This window comes from Cotesia glomerata, linkage group LG2 (genome assembly GCF_020080835.1).
Source record: "Cotesia glomerata isolate CgM1 linkage group LG2, MPM_Cglom_v2.3, whole genome shotgun sequence".
NCBI classification, from domain to species: Eukaryota; Metazoa; Arthropoda; class Insecta; order Hymenoptera; family Braconidae; genus Cotesia; species Cotesia glomerata.
Window position 1 is genome coordinate 31,222,926 of NC_058159.1, and position 13,894 is coordinate 31,236,819.

Consider the following 13,894-nt stretch of genomic DNA (forward strand, 5'->3'; position numbering starts at 1 on the left):
CATCTGATTTGAAAAAAGATGCTGGACAGTCAACTGTACACTGATAAAAAAATTGACTTGACTCAAGAGCCAAACTCTTGAACCAAGAATTCCATTTTGAAGAAAAATATTTTCTTGAGTCAAGAGAATAAATTCTTGACTCAAGAAAATTTTCTTAGACCAAGAATAATTTCTTAGCTCAAGAATTTATTCTCTTGACTTAAGAATATCATTTTCTTCAAAATGGTATTCTTGGTCCAAGAGTTTGGCTCTTGAGTCAAGTCAATTTTTTTATCAGTGTACCATTCTTTGATGGTCGTGAAAGTGTAATGCATAAAAGTCTTTTGTGTGGAGTTGGTCTCATTCATCGCGGTGTTCCTGGCTCTGGTGGACATCTTGCCTTCAAAATTTTTGACTTTGATATGTCGCCCTATTTTAATATAATCGACAATACTTCTAAAACCTTATTGAATTGATTTACAAACAAGTCTAAGTAGATTTATTGATGAAAAACAAGTTTTGGAAACTGAGGTTGAATGGTCAGAAAAGTACCCAAAAAAATTTAATAAAATTTAAATAGGCGCGCAGTAAGCCTATAGGATCCGGCCCTTGCTTACCAAAGCATTGACCCGGGTTCGAGTCTGGCGTACACCAATAAATATTTTTCAATATTTAAGTGTATTATCCTGCTAAGCCGAAAAAATAAAATGAGTTCCAATCTCAAAAGTTTACCCCCTACCGTAGTCGCTCATGACCTTAGTAGTTTATGCGACTTTAAACAAATTAAAAAAAAAAAAAAAAAATAAAAAAAACAAATTTTAATAATTGTTATTTTAAAATTTTCTACCGATTAAAAAAATAAATTGCTTTTGTACGTAAAATTTCGTATGTTTTACTTAAAAATAATTAGATAATAGGACATACCAAAAAATTCAATTAAACTTTGTAACTATTGCTATCATATCCACAGCCGAAAAATCTCTAATCAGTGACCTCGAATTTATTTTTAGAGATGACAATTATCCACATCTATGCTACAACAAAGAACTATTTTATATGCGAAGATTTTAATCAGTATAACTTGTACCACGTAGGCAAAAAATCTAAAAACGGTATAACTCCGTCGAATTTAAAGTTAAGTTTTGTTCTCAGAAGCAATTGTTCTTCTGAGTGATTTAAAACTTCAGTAAAAAGTGAAAATAAATAATAAGAACAATAAAAATATCAAGAATGATATTAAAAGGAATTCTTACCCTTTTAACTATTTTTTATCTCCAAAATGCCGTCATATCAAATTCTCAACAAGTCTTATTTGAAACTACTGATATAAATTCCATTAAAAAATTTATCGATGAAAACTTCAATGCATCCCGCAGTGATTTTTCGGTTCTTAAAAATTTAACTTGGGATGAAAGAAACAAAAAAGCTGGAGACTTTCATCTGAAAATGACGACGTTACTTGAAAAATTATCAAAAATGAAATCGAGCGATGAACGCTCTGATATTTATCGGTGGGATAATAAAGTAATAGAAGAATTAAAATCTAATGTGGTAGGTTTTAAGGACCCTATTAATATGTTCAATTTAAATGGTCAACTAAAAATTGTACGCCATTACCTTAAGGCAATTGAGGATGACGTAAGCCGATTATCCTCACTTTTTTTAACTTCTTCTAAAAGTGACAATAAAGTAAATTACTGTCTGCATGTTTGGGTATTAAATTGGTATTTCGTAAATCATTATGATTCCGAATCTCAATTAAAGGAATCGAACACTAATATACTTAAATCTGACAATATTCGCCAAGTCTTTTATGATTTGATATTGCACTTGTCTGATCTAGAAAAAAGAGTAAGTAAAAATTTTCAAGTTAAAAATTTAATTAAAGAAAAATCAAATAATCATGAAAAGTTTATAATGACCATTAAATACTTACACTGTTATTTAATTTATCTATTTTAATTTGTAGGAACAAAATAGATACGATTATTGTAAACAATATCCTTCTTTTCATCAAGGACTGTACAATTTATACAGACAAGTTGTAGTTAGAAGTTTCCAAGAGTTTGGTGTGAGATATTTGTCCTTAGTAGGACAGGCAATTTGTGGTACCAGTTTGCACTAAATATGTTTATTATTTTATAATATGATTAATTATTTTCAACTTTATTTTATTACTAGATGCACAATCCTATCACGAGGAACTCAAACAGATGGAGGAAATTTTATCCGATTCATTGAAGACAATAATGGAATCAACCAAAGAAGTTTTGCACAACATGACATATTATATGTATCCGTGTGATCCGACATATTTTGAAAACAGTAATAATTTACATAAAAAATATTTCTATTACTAAAAGGCAAGTTACTTTTGATAAGATATTAAAGAATTTTAATTTTTGATCCAGTGAATGAAGAAACAAACCTTGAATTAGAGAAAATGGTGCAGACGGTAATAATTGCAGAAAATGATTTGAGCACCACGCACTCATGCAGCCATAAATGTAACTTAAACTTAATAAAAGATACTTTAAATAAGACAGAGTGTGATGAATTTCTAGACTGTCAATATAGTTCGCCCGGTTACCAGATCACTAAATTGGTAAATATTAAATGAAAATAAAGTTAGCCGACTTCTAAAAATTTTTATGACTTTTTTTATTAAACTAAAATTAAAATTTTTGAGAGGTAATATCTATAAATCATGAAAATTCATTTAGCAGATATTTGATAATTTAAATAATTTTATTAACAAATAAATTATGGCAAAAAAATTAGAAAAAAAAATTGAAATGCAGAAAATTAAAAACCTAATTTTTTGGATCAAATTTATTTGTTGAAGAAAATTTAAAAATATTCAAGTGATTGCTAACTTTAATGTCATCTATAATTCTGAAATCAGCATTAGAAATCAGAAATTAGAAAATTTTGTTTCGTTTTTATAAAAAATCAATTTAAAAAAAATGTACGTGGAATTTTTTTAATTAAAATTTTGTCATAAAAATATAGTGCTTATAAAAATCTAAAAAATTGACAGATATCAGTTGACTTCAGAATCATTGATATTTTCATTGATTTAATATTCTTCAACAGAAAAATAGCAGCAGACGTTATAGTTATTTTAACGGTTATGATGGTAAAAAAAAAAAGCTGTATGGTGACCCCGATCGGGATTTCGATAACCGTGAACAACCCTTAGATGTATTTAGTTCATACAACTGGAGTATAAGGAAATTCTGTTACTACTGTATTTGTACTTGTGCTATCAAGCCGTCGCGCTCGCCACATGTAATTGCTGCTGTCAGTTTGAGAGATCAAGTTTCGAATATCGAAAAGAACAAGTGAGTTTATTACAATTATAAATAATGGCACTGAAGTTAATTTGTTAAAAAGTTTTTAAAAACTGACAATTGTCGGATAATTTTAGTGTCATTTATAAATATTTTATAAAATGAGCAAGATTATAGAAGATACATTTTGTAGGGCTGTTGTGGGTTTTAAGTTTGTGAAGAAAGATGGCATGATTCACATTCAAATCGCAGAAAGTGAAGTTCTACCTCACGGTCATGTTGGATATGAACTGTGGAAGCCATTGGAAGAATTTACTTACAATGAAACAACTAAAACATTCTACGTGTTAAAAAATAATGAGTCCCAAATTCCACTTGAGTTCGGAGTTGATTATGCTCGTCCACATGAAATGAACTTGAACAATGTGATGGCACCAAAGAAGCATGCCATCACAGGAGTCCGCTGGCGATTCGCCGGAGATTCTCTTGAATTTCCCAAACGAAAGCAAGGTCCAATTGAATTACAAATTCGAGTAACATCTCTTGATTTTCTGAGAGGAAAATTAATTAATCTCGGTCAATCATCATGGATTACTCCTAAAGAACAATTTCTCACGTAATATATATTTATTTACTTTTTCTCAAATTGGTCAGCTTCATTGTTTTAATTTCAATTTCAATTATATTTCAGAGATGAATTGATACTAGAAAACCCAGATAATCCTAGATATGCGAGCCGAAGTGATGACTGGATTTTCGGAAATCAACAAGATCCTCAGTACGGGCAATTAAAAATTCATTCGGCTATAACGTCAAATAAATTTGTTAAATTCCGAGCATCTGATTTGAAAAAAGATGCTGGACAGTCAACTGTGCCATTTTTTGATGGTCGTGAAACTATAATGCATAAAAGTCTTTTGAGTGGAGCCGGTCTTGTTCATCGCGGTGTTCCTGGCTCTGGTGGACACATTGCCTTCAAAATTTTCGATTTTGATATGTCGTCTTATTTCAATGTCATCGAAGATACTTCATAATCATTATTAGATTAATTTACAAGCACGTCTAAATAGAGTTATCGATAAAAAAACAAGTGTTGGAAACTGACGTTGAATGGTAAGAAAAATATAAAAAAAAATTTCATAAAGATTAAATAATTGTTATTATTAATTTCAAAATAAATAAATATTGAAGCATCCCAAAAAATCTAATTAATTATTGTAACCATTGTCATCGCACCCACGGCCTAAAATTCGGTAACCAGTGGCCTTCGAATTTATTTATAGTGATGACTTCTATCCACACTTCTATTATAACAGAGACCTATTTCCTATGACAAAGTTTTTGATCAGTATAACTTGGACTACGTAGACTAAAAATCTAAAAAAAACAGAATAACTGCGTCGAAGTTAAAGTTAAGTTTTGTTCTCTAAAACAATTGTCTAAAACTTCTGTAGGGTGTGAAAATAAATAATAAGAACAAGTAAAATATCAAGAATGATATTAAAGGGAATTCTTTCCCTTTTAACTATTTTTTATCTCCAAAATCGAGTCATATTAGATTCTCAACAAGTCTTATTTGAACCTACTAATACAAATTCTATTAAAAAATTTATCGATGAAAACTATAATGCATCGCGCAGAGATTTTTCAGTTTGAAAATTTGACTTGGGATGAAAAAAACAAAACTGCTGGAGACTTTTACCTGAAAATGACAACATTGCTTGAAAAATTATCAAAAATGAAATCGAGTTATGAACACTCTGATCTTTATTGGTGGGATAATGTAGTATGAAGAGAATTAAAACCTAATGTGGTAGGTTATAAGAACCCTATAAATATTTTCTATTTAAATGGTCAACTAAAAACTGTACGCAAGGCAATTGAGTATGACGTAAGCCGGTTATCCTCACTTTTTTTAACTTTTTCTCCAAATACCAGGAACGCAAATTACTGTATGCATGCTTGGGCATTAAATTGGTATTCCGTAAATACTCGTTGACAAAATAATAAATTTAGGCATACCCGAACTATTAGCTAACTTGATGATTTCTTACCTAACAAATAGAAAAAACATTGTATTTTATAATGGTTTTCTATCTCCAGTCTTTTACTCAACATCAGGAGTACCTCAAGGATCCAATCTTGGACCACTATTATTTATTATCTTTGTCAACGATGTTGGATCGTTACTATCAGTGCACTTGGATTTATTTGCTGATGACGCAAAATTATATCACTCTATAAATAGTGCATGTGACTGTACTGTTCTGCAGGATAACCTGGTTACATTTGCGGAATGGTGCAGTAGCAATAAACTGTTATTAAATCGAACTAAGTGCAAGATAATAACGTTTCACAAGTCTAAAAACCCTATCATATACGACTATTCCATAGATGGGACGATTCTGGACAGAGTCTCCATAGTAAATGATCTTGGAATAACATTTGACTCTCAACTTACGTTCACTGATCACTATACTAACATTATAAGATCGTCTATGAGAACACTGGGTTTTATCATACGTACTACTAAAAAATTTAAGAACTATAATGTTGTCAAAGCCCTGTATGTTGCACTTGTTAGGCCTAAACTCGAGTACTCATCAGTAGTATGGTCACCAACATATAAGATCCATACTAACAACATTGAGAAAATACAGCGTAAATTCCTTAAATATTTCTCATTTAAAAAGTTTGGCATATACCCGGACCGTGGATATGATTATCTTACCATGTGTGTGGATGCGAACTTACTGACTCTTGAAGAGCGCAGAATTTGTGCATCAATATTATTAGTATCCGGACTACTATCCAATGAAATTGATTGTCCCAGATTTCTGGAACGGATTCCAATATTAGTACCGCAAAGATGCTTAAGATCTGATCAGCCTTTCTATCCACCTCGGCAGAGGAGCAACTTCATCCTTACATCACCTATTAATAGACTGATTAACGCCTGTAATTATATAGTTCAACAGAATAGTGATATTGACCTGCTTGGCTATCAAACGCGCTGCAGCGCCAATGTTCTAGCATCCATCATAATTAACTCTAGACAATTAAATTAGCAAAAGCATATGATCATGCTCCACTGCCTTAATAATAATTATATTTATTGTATTGAGCTTATATATACTATCTTATTGTAATAATAAGTATAAATATGCGAATATTTTATTATATAAATCAAATTTAAACACCTGTACTTTTAGTTAATAGTTTTAAAAATATGTTTCTTTTATAATTGCTCATTGCAACATGTGTAATATACCTTCTAAAATACATTAATGTATCTTTTTGTATCCTCATAATTGGCCATACAGGCTGTCAGGATTTATTAATAAAGAAAATAAAATAAATAAAATAAAATAAATCATTATAATTTCGAATCTAAATTAGAGGAATCGTACACTAATATACTTGAATTTGACAATATTCGCCAAGTCTTTTATGATTTAATATTGCACTTGTCTAATGGAGAAAAAAGTGTAAGTTAAAAATGTAATTAAAAAAAAAGGAAAATAATCATAAATCGTAAATATTTAAACGGTTATTTCATTAATCTATTTTAATTTGTAGGAAAAAAATGAATTTGAGTATTGTAAACAATATTCTTCTTTCCATCAAGGTCTGTATAATGTACACAGACAAGTTGTAATTAAAAGTTTTCAAGAGTTTAGTGTGCGATATTTCTCTTTAATGGGACAGGCAATTTGTGGTACCAGTTTATACTAATTATTTTGATTATATTTTATTACATGATTAATTATTTTCAACTTCATTTAAGCACTAGATTCACAAGGCTATATGTGGGAACTCAAACGGATGGAGGAAAACTTATTCAATTCATTGAAAACAATAATGGAGTTAACCAGGGAAGTTTTGAACAACACGACATATTATATGTATCCGTGTGATCCGTCATATTTTGACAGCTGTAATAATTTACATAAAAAATATTTCTATAACTAAAAGGCTACTCTCTAAACATGAATTAGTGAAAATTCATGTTTAGAGAGTAGTAACTTAATAAAATATTGAAGATGTTTAATTTTAGATGATGATAATTGCAGAAAAGGATTTGAGCAGCACGCAATCTTGCAGCCATAACTGTAACTTGAAGTTAATTAAAGATACTTCAAATAAGACAACCCTCGCAGTTTCGGAATTACTATGAAATCACAGTGAATTCACAGTGAAATCGTCTTCACCGTAAATCTACTGTGGGTTCACGGTAATTTCATAGTGAATTCACAGTGATTTTGTGCCATTTCGTCACTATGGTTTAGTGGTGGTATCACTGTAGATTCATGGTAGTCTCACAGAGATAACACCGTGAGTTCACAATAGTTCCACAGTGAATTCATAGTAATTTCACTGTGATTTCACATCATTTTACCATGATTTAACCGTGACTTCAGAATGATCTGATAGTTGTAACACCGTTAGTTCATGATAGAGTTTCACTGTGAATTCATAGTAATTTCACTGTGAACTCATTGGGTCCGGGGTAAGAAAATTGTATATGATTAATATATAATTACATCTAATTTAAATATAATTATGTATAATGGTTTTTGTGATTATATATAATCATGTATAATTATATATATAACTATATATAATCATGTATAATTATACATAATTATATGTAATGGTTTTTTAGCGATTTCGAATAATTATATATGATTAATATATAATTATATGTAATAATATGAGATGGTTTTTGCAATTTCGAAAAAAATTATTTATGATTTATATATAATTATATGTAAAAAAAAAAAAAATAGTCATTTATATAACATATGCAGGACTTGTAGTTCACACGAACATATTTTCTCGCGATGTTCTCTTAGGTCAATTGGTAGCAAGTCAGTCTTCCGAGTATGAGGTTCGCGGTTCGATTCCTGCTCCCGACAGATATTTTTTTTTTTTCATGGAAATAATTATATACAATTATTTTACCCCGGTGAATTCACTGTGAATTCACCATAAATTCACTATTAGTTCATTGTGCATTCACCGTAAATTCACTGTGGATTCATTGTGAATTCACCGTAGATTCACTGTGGATTCATTGTAAATTCACAGTGGTACCACTCTAAACTCACAGCATTACCACTGTGAGATGACCATAAAACTACAGTAACCGAATGGCACAAAATTATGGTGATTTCACCGTAATTTCATCATGGTCGCACTATCTTTTTACTATAATCTCACTAAAATTTCACTGTGATTTTACAGTGATTCCGAAACCGCGAGGGAAAGTGTGATGAATTTCTGGACTGTCACTATAGTACGCCTGGTTACCAGATCACTGAATTGGTAAGTGTTATAAAATTTTTTAAAAGAGATAATATCTATAAATATCCGCTAGAGGGCCGCTATATTGACACGTGTTTATTTTTATTTTTATTTTTATTGCTCTGTTTTATTATTAATTGTTGTCATCAAAATACAACAATTAATTGCAAAATTGTGCAGTGGTAAACTTTAACAATATACAATTGTAATATTATTTTCACTCAAATTCGGTACTTAAAAATAATAAAAATGCCACCTAAAAAGCAAGCCACGCAATGTGTCTGTAATAGCTGCTCTAAAATTATACGAGAAAATAGCTCTAGTGTACAGTGCTCAACATGTAGAAATTGGACCCGTGCAAATTGCACCGGTCTCTCCTCCGAGGATTTCAGAAAAATTGCTAGTGATATCAAGAAAAACAAAACCGCATGGAAGTGTGACCGCTGTAAATCTGAGGTTAGTGTCGTGCTCGAAAAAAGACTTATCAAGTACGGACTCCGATTATGAGGACAGTGACAACGATAGCGGTAATACAAATGATATTAAACAAATGCTAGAACAATATTTTAAGGATTTTAATGAGTTTAAAAAATCCCAAGCCAAATCCCAAGCCAAGTTAGAAGCTAAATTTGACAATTTCAAGGCCTCAGTCGAGGACAACCTAACTGGAATCAGAGCCGAGGTAAGCAAGTTGTCCAAGCAAAATGTGTCACTAACAAAAAAATGTGCACAATTTGATAGTAGAATAAATACTGTAGAAGATAAGCTAAACTCGTTTGCCGTAACCGCAGACTCCCCAGAAGAGGTTATTGCAGAGATGAACGAGCGTAAAAGACGTGAATCTAACGTAATAGCTTTGAATATCGCTGAATCAAAAAAAAAAAGATGGAAAAGATCGCCTAGAAGATGATAAGAACCAAATTGCAACAGTATTACCCCAGGCTGGTGGATGAAATCCCCAAATTCAAAGTTTCGTCGGTTAGGTCGACCAACTGTAGAGCCGCATTCGACCTCTGCTAATTAATACTGGCTCAGCTGTTACTGCTAAGCACATTCTGAAGTCAAAAACTCCAACAACAGGTAATACTAACATCTCGTTTAAATCCGACCTAACTCCATCGCAACAGTCGTACCTTAATAAACTCCGCACTGAACTCGATGAGTTCACTAAAAATGGCAACACAACGAAGACAATTAAATATGTTAATGGTACTCCAAGAATCGTGAACAAAAATTTTCGCACGCTCTCAGAAAAGGGTAAATTTAAAGCACCTGCAACTCTACTATCAGAACATTGAGAGGTCTAAGAACAAAAGCTGAGCAGCTTCCAGGCTGCCACAGCAACTAGTCTGTTTGATATTATCTGTGTCACTGAGTCCTGGCTGCATAGCTCCATACTTGATGGGGAACTAGTTGACCAAGTTTACTCTGTTTTTCAGAAAAAGACAGGGACCCTGCTGTGAGTGAACGTGGTGGCGGTGTTTTTATCGCAACCAAGCGCTCCATTCAGGCAGAGCCTATCTCAACAGAAGATACCAAGCTGGAACAAATTTTTTATCAAAGTCCCAGGCCTTCACAGTAACACTATCATTGGATGTGTCTACTTTCCACCACACTCTACTCTCGACAATTACCAGACGCATCTCGATACACTTCTTGACATTTAAGGCAAGCATATAGATGCAAAAACTTATGATATTAGGTGATTACAATTTGCCGACCAGTACTCCACGTGCTGATTGTGAAAAAGCTGGTATCCGAAGGTTTCAGCTCTTCTTGAATGCCGGCAGTTTAACAACACCGCAAATGACAACTTTAACCTGCTGGACCTCTGTTTTAGCGACCTTGAATTGTCTCTGGATAAAACACTTGCATTGACTACTGAGGATAAATATCATCCAGCTCTTGACATCAACGTTGATTTCGCACCAAGCCTCAAATCAGATAATTTCCCATACCTAGCATTCAAAGGAGCTGATTATGTCAGCCTCAACACCTTTTTCTTCGAACAAATTGGTCAGACCTTTATAAAATAGACCTAATAGATGACAAACTCACGTGGTTCTACAACAAAATGCAAGAAGGTATTGATCAATTTGTCCCAGTGCACAAGTGCAAGAAAGATAATTTCCCTTGCTGGTTCTCCAATGAACTAAAAGAAAGAATACGACTGAAAAAGGCAGCTCATGCTAGGTACAAGAAATGGAAAAGCCAAATCAATTACAGGAATTTCAGCCTCCTGAGATCTGACTGTAAGAAATTGAGCTTAAGGTGCTATAAAAGCTATGTGTCAACCGTCGTAGAATCTATGGTCAGTCTGATCCGAATTGCTTCTGGAAATTCATTAAAAATAAAAGACGCAACAATTCAGACATTCCGTCGAATGTGTTCTGGGATGACCTATCAGCTGACACTGGTGCAGATATAACCAATCTATTTGCATCCTATTTCGAAAGTGTTTACATCCCTGCTACAAGTGATAATGAATATTCTGAAATCGACCTCGACGAGCAGAAGGCCGACCTGAATGACTTTGAGGCCACCTTCGATAACGTATACAAGCAACTGATGAGCCTGAACCCTAAGAAAGGAGCTGGTCCGGATGGGATTCCTAATATCTTCCTCAGGAACTGTGCTACCGGACTCTGTGAGCCCATAACTCACATCTTCGACAAATCATTACAGCTTGGGACATTCCCAACAGACTGGAAAGTCTCATTCGTCAGCCCAATACACAAGGATGGCCCTAGATCATCTGTCTCCAACTACAGACCCGTATGTATTCAATCAGCACAAACAACAAACTTGACTTGAATGTCAAAAAATGTGCAGTGATAGCCTTCACACGTGCTCATACCCAGGTGCCCACCAGCTATCTCCTGAATGGCGTCGCGATCGAACATGTAGACTGCATCAAAGACCTTGGTGTCTTAATTGACAACAAGCTTATGTTCACCAAACATGTAGACAAAATCACACTCCAAGCCCTCAAAATCCTAGGCCTTGTCACAAGAACATGTAGAGACTTCAACTACCCGCATACTACGGTTAACCTATACCTTACTCTAGTTCTGCCGATTTTGGAATACTGTTCGGTCATCTGGTCACCTTACACTGATATCTTAACCAAGCAGCTTGAGAGAATTCAAGACAAGCTATGTAAATATCTCTCAAATACATGCTGGTCGCGAGCTAATGCCTCCACTTTAGATGATCTTCGCAAGCACTTCAAATTAAACAATTTGACTAATCGTCGTCAGGTCGCCGACATGGCTTTTTTTTACAAGGTGGTCAATGGAATCATTGACGCCCCGGACATCTGCAGCAGCTTCGAATTTGCGTCTGCCAACATAATGTTGAGGCACAAAAGGTTACTGAAAACTACTAAGTCTTCGAAAAGCTATGTGGTGAATGGACCTCATGACAGAATAGTAAACCTGGTTAATAAATTAAATGGCGAAGTGGAATTCTACGGTGGTACCTTCAGTGCTTTTAAGTCAAACATTAAAAAACAGTTGCTTATGTACACATAAACTACACAAAATTTTCTTTTTCTCGTTCTCTGCTTCAACTTAAATCATAATTTAATTTTCTTTAATTTATGTTAGTTAATTTTAAATAATCTTTTTTATGTATATTGCCGATAGGCGTATGTTGATTAATAAATAATAAAAATAATATATGGAGTAATATACAACCATGCAGTGATTATATATAGCTCCATATACAATTATGTATAAGTAAGATATATAATCATGTTACATGATTAGGGAAATGGGAATTGAATATGAGGTTATATATAGTCATATATAATTATATATGATTATATATGGAGCAATATACAGCCAAGCAAATTATATATAGTTCCGCCATATATAATTGCCATATATGACTATATATGGAGCAATAACCACAGCCAGGCAAAATTATACATAGTTCCTTATATAATTATATATAATCATACATGATTATATATGGAATTGTATGGGTGAGATCATATAATAATTATATATCTATATATATATAAGCGAGAAATACCACTCTCACTTTCATCCACGAGATCTCCGAAACTATGCCCGCCCGATTGACTTGAAATTTAGCATAGTTACTCCATTCGTGATGTAGACGCCTCACTAAGAACGGATTTTACGCAATTCTCAGCCAAAATGAATTTTTTCGTCTACCATCACATATGCTCCCTCCCCTCCTCCCCTCCCTCTCATTCTTCTCCTCCCTCTCCGTTGCTCCTATAATCTTTTCCCCTTCCCTATATCTCTCTCTTTTTTTTTGGGGAGCAGAAGCCATGTCATTTTGACCCCTTCATAATCTGGCTAGAAAACCATCTGTGGTGGCAATCCCGTAAGTTATCCGAACTTCCAACCCCCAACCACCCACGCTAATCAACCTTCAATGCCATGGTTGCCATTGTCATGGTAATATCGTTGCCATGGTTACCGTTCGCTATGGTTACCGTTGCCGTGGTTACCGTTGCCATGGTTACCGTTACCATGGTTGCCGTTACTTTATGTGGTTACCGTTATCATGGTTACCGTTGCTATAATAACTGTCAAAATGATTGATTTTAAATTTTATCGATTGACTGTTGGGACAGTAGGAATTCATAATCATACGTTTTTTAAGAAAGAATAGCTAAATCATTAATAACTGAAATCTATATATATATAAGCGAAATACCACTCACTCATCACGAGATCTCCGAAACTATTCGCCCGATTGACTTGAAATTTAGCATAGTTACTCCATTCGTGATGTAGACGCTCACTAAGAACGGATTTTACGCAATTCCTAGCCAAAATGAATTTTTCGTCTACCATCACATATGCCCTCCCCCTCCCCCTCCCCTCTCATTCTTCTCCTCCCTCCCGTGCCTATAATCTTTCCCCTTCCCTATATCTCTCTCTTTTTTTTGGGGAGCGAAATATCATTTTGACCCTCTAATCTAGAAAACCATCAGAGGCACCCGTAAATTATCGAACTCAACCCCCACAACCACCCACGCTAATCAGCCTTTTGCCATGAATTTGCCATTGTCATGGTTATCGTTGCCATGGTTACCGTTGCTATGGTTACCGTTGCCGTGGTTGCCGTTACCATGGTTACCGTTATCATGGTTTGCCGTTACCATGGTTACACCGTTATCATGGTTACCGTTGCTATAATAACTGTCAAAATGATTGATTTTAAAAGTACATCGATTGACTGTTGGGACGGTAAGGAATTCATAATCGCCGTTTTTAAGAGATAATAGCGAAAACATTAATAACTGAAATAACTTATGTGGATGGGAATAATCA

General features: G+C 33.6%; 1 protein-coding gene and 1 long non-coding RNA gene across 2 annotated transcripts in view; both read left to right on the forward strand.

Annotated features, from left to right (window-relative positions):
* Window positions 1-308: 308 nt before the first annotated feature.
* LOC123259102 (methanethiol oxidase) overlaps window positions 309-13,894 on the forward strand; it is a 15,118-nt gene continuing 1,532 nt past the window's right edge. The window contains exons 1-2 of the mRNA XM_044719369.1: window positions 309-332; window positions 2,073-2,077. Of these exons, the coding sequence (XP_044575304.1) occupies window positions 309-332; window positions 2,073-2,077 (29 nt within the window). The remainder of the gene's footprint in view (window positions 333-2,072; window positions 2,078-13,894) is intronic.
* Window positions 6,642-7,204, forward strand: LOC123259926. The gene is made up of 3 exons (XR_006508347.1): window positions 6,642-6,760; window positions 6,852-6,990; window positions 7,066-7,204. It is a non-coding gene; the product is annotated as an uncharacterized LOC123259926 (long non-coding RNA).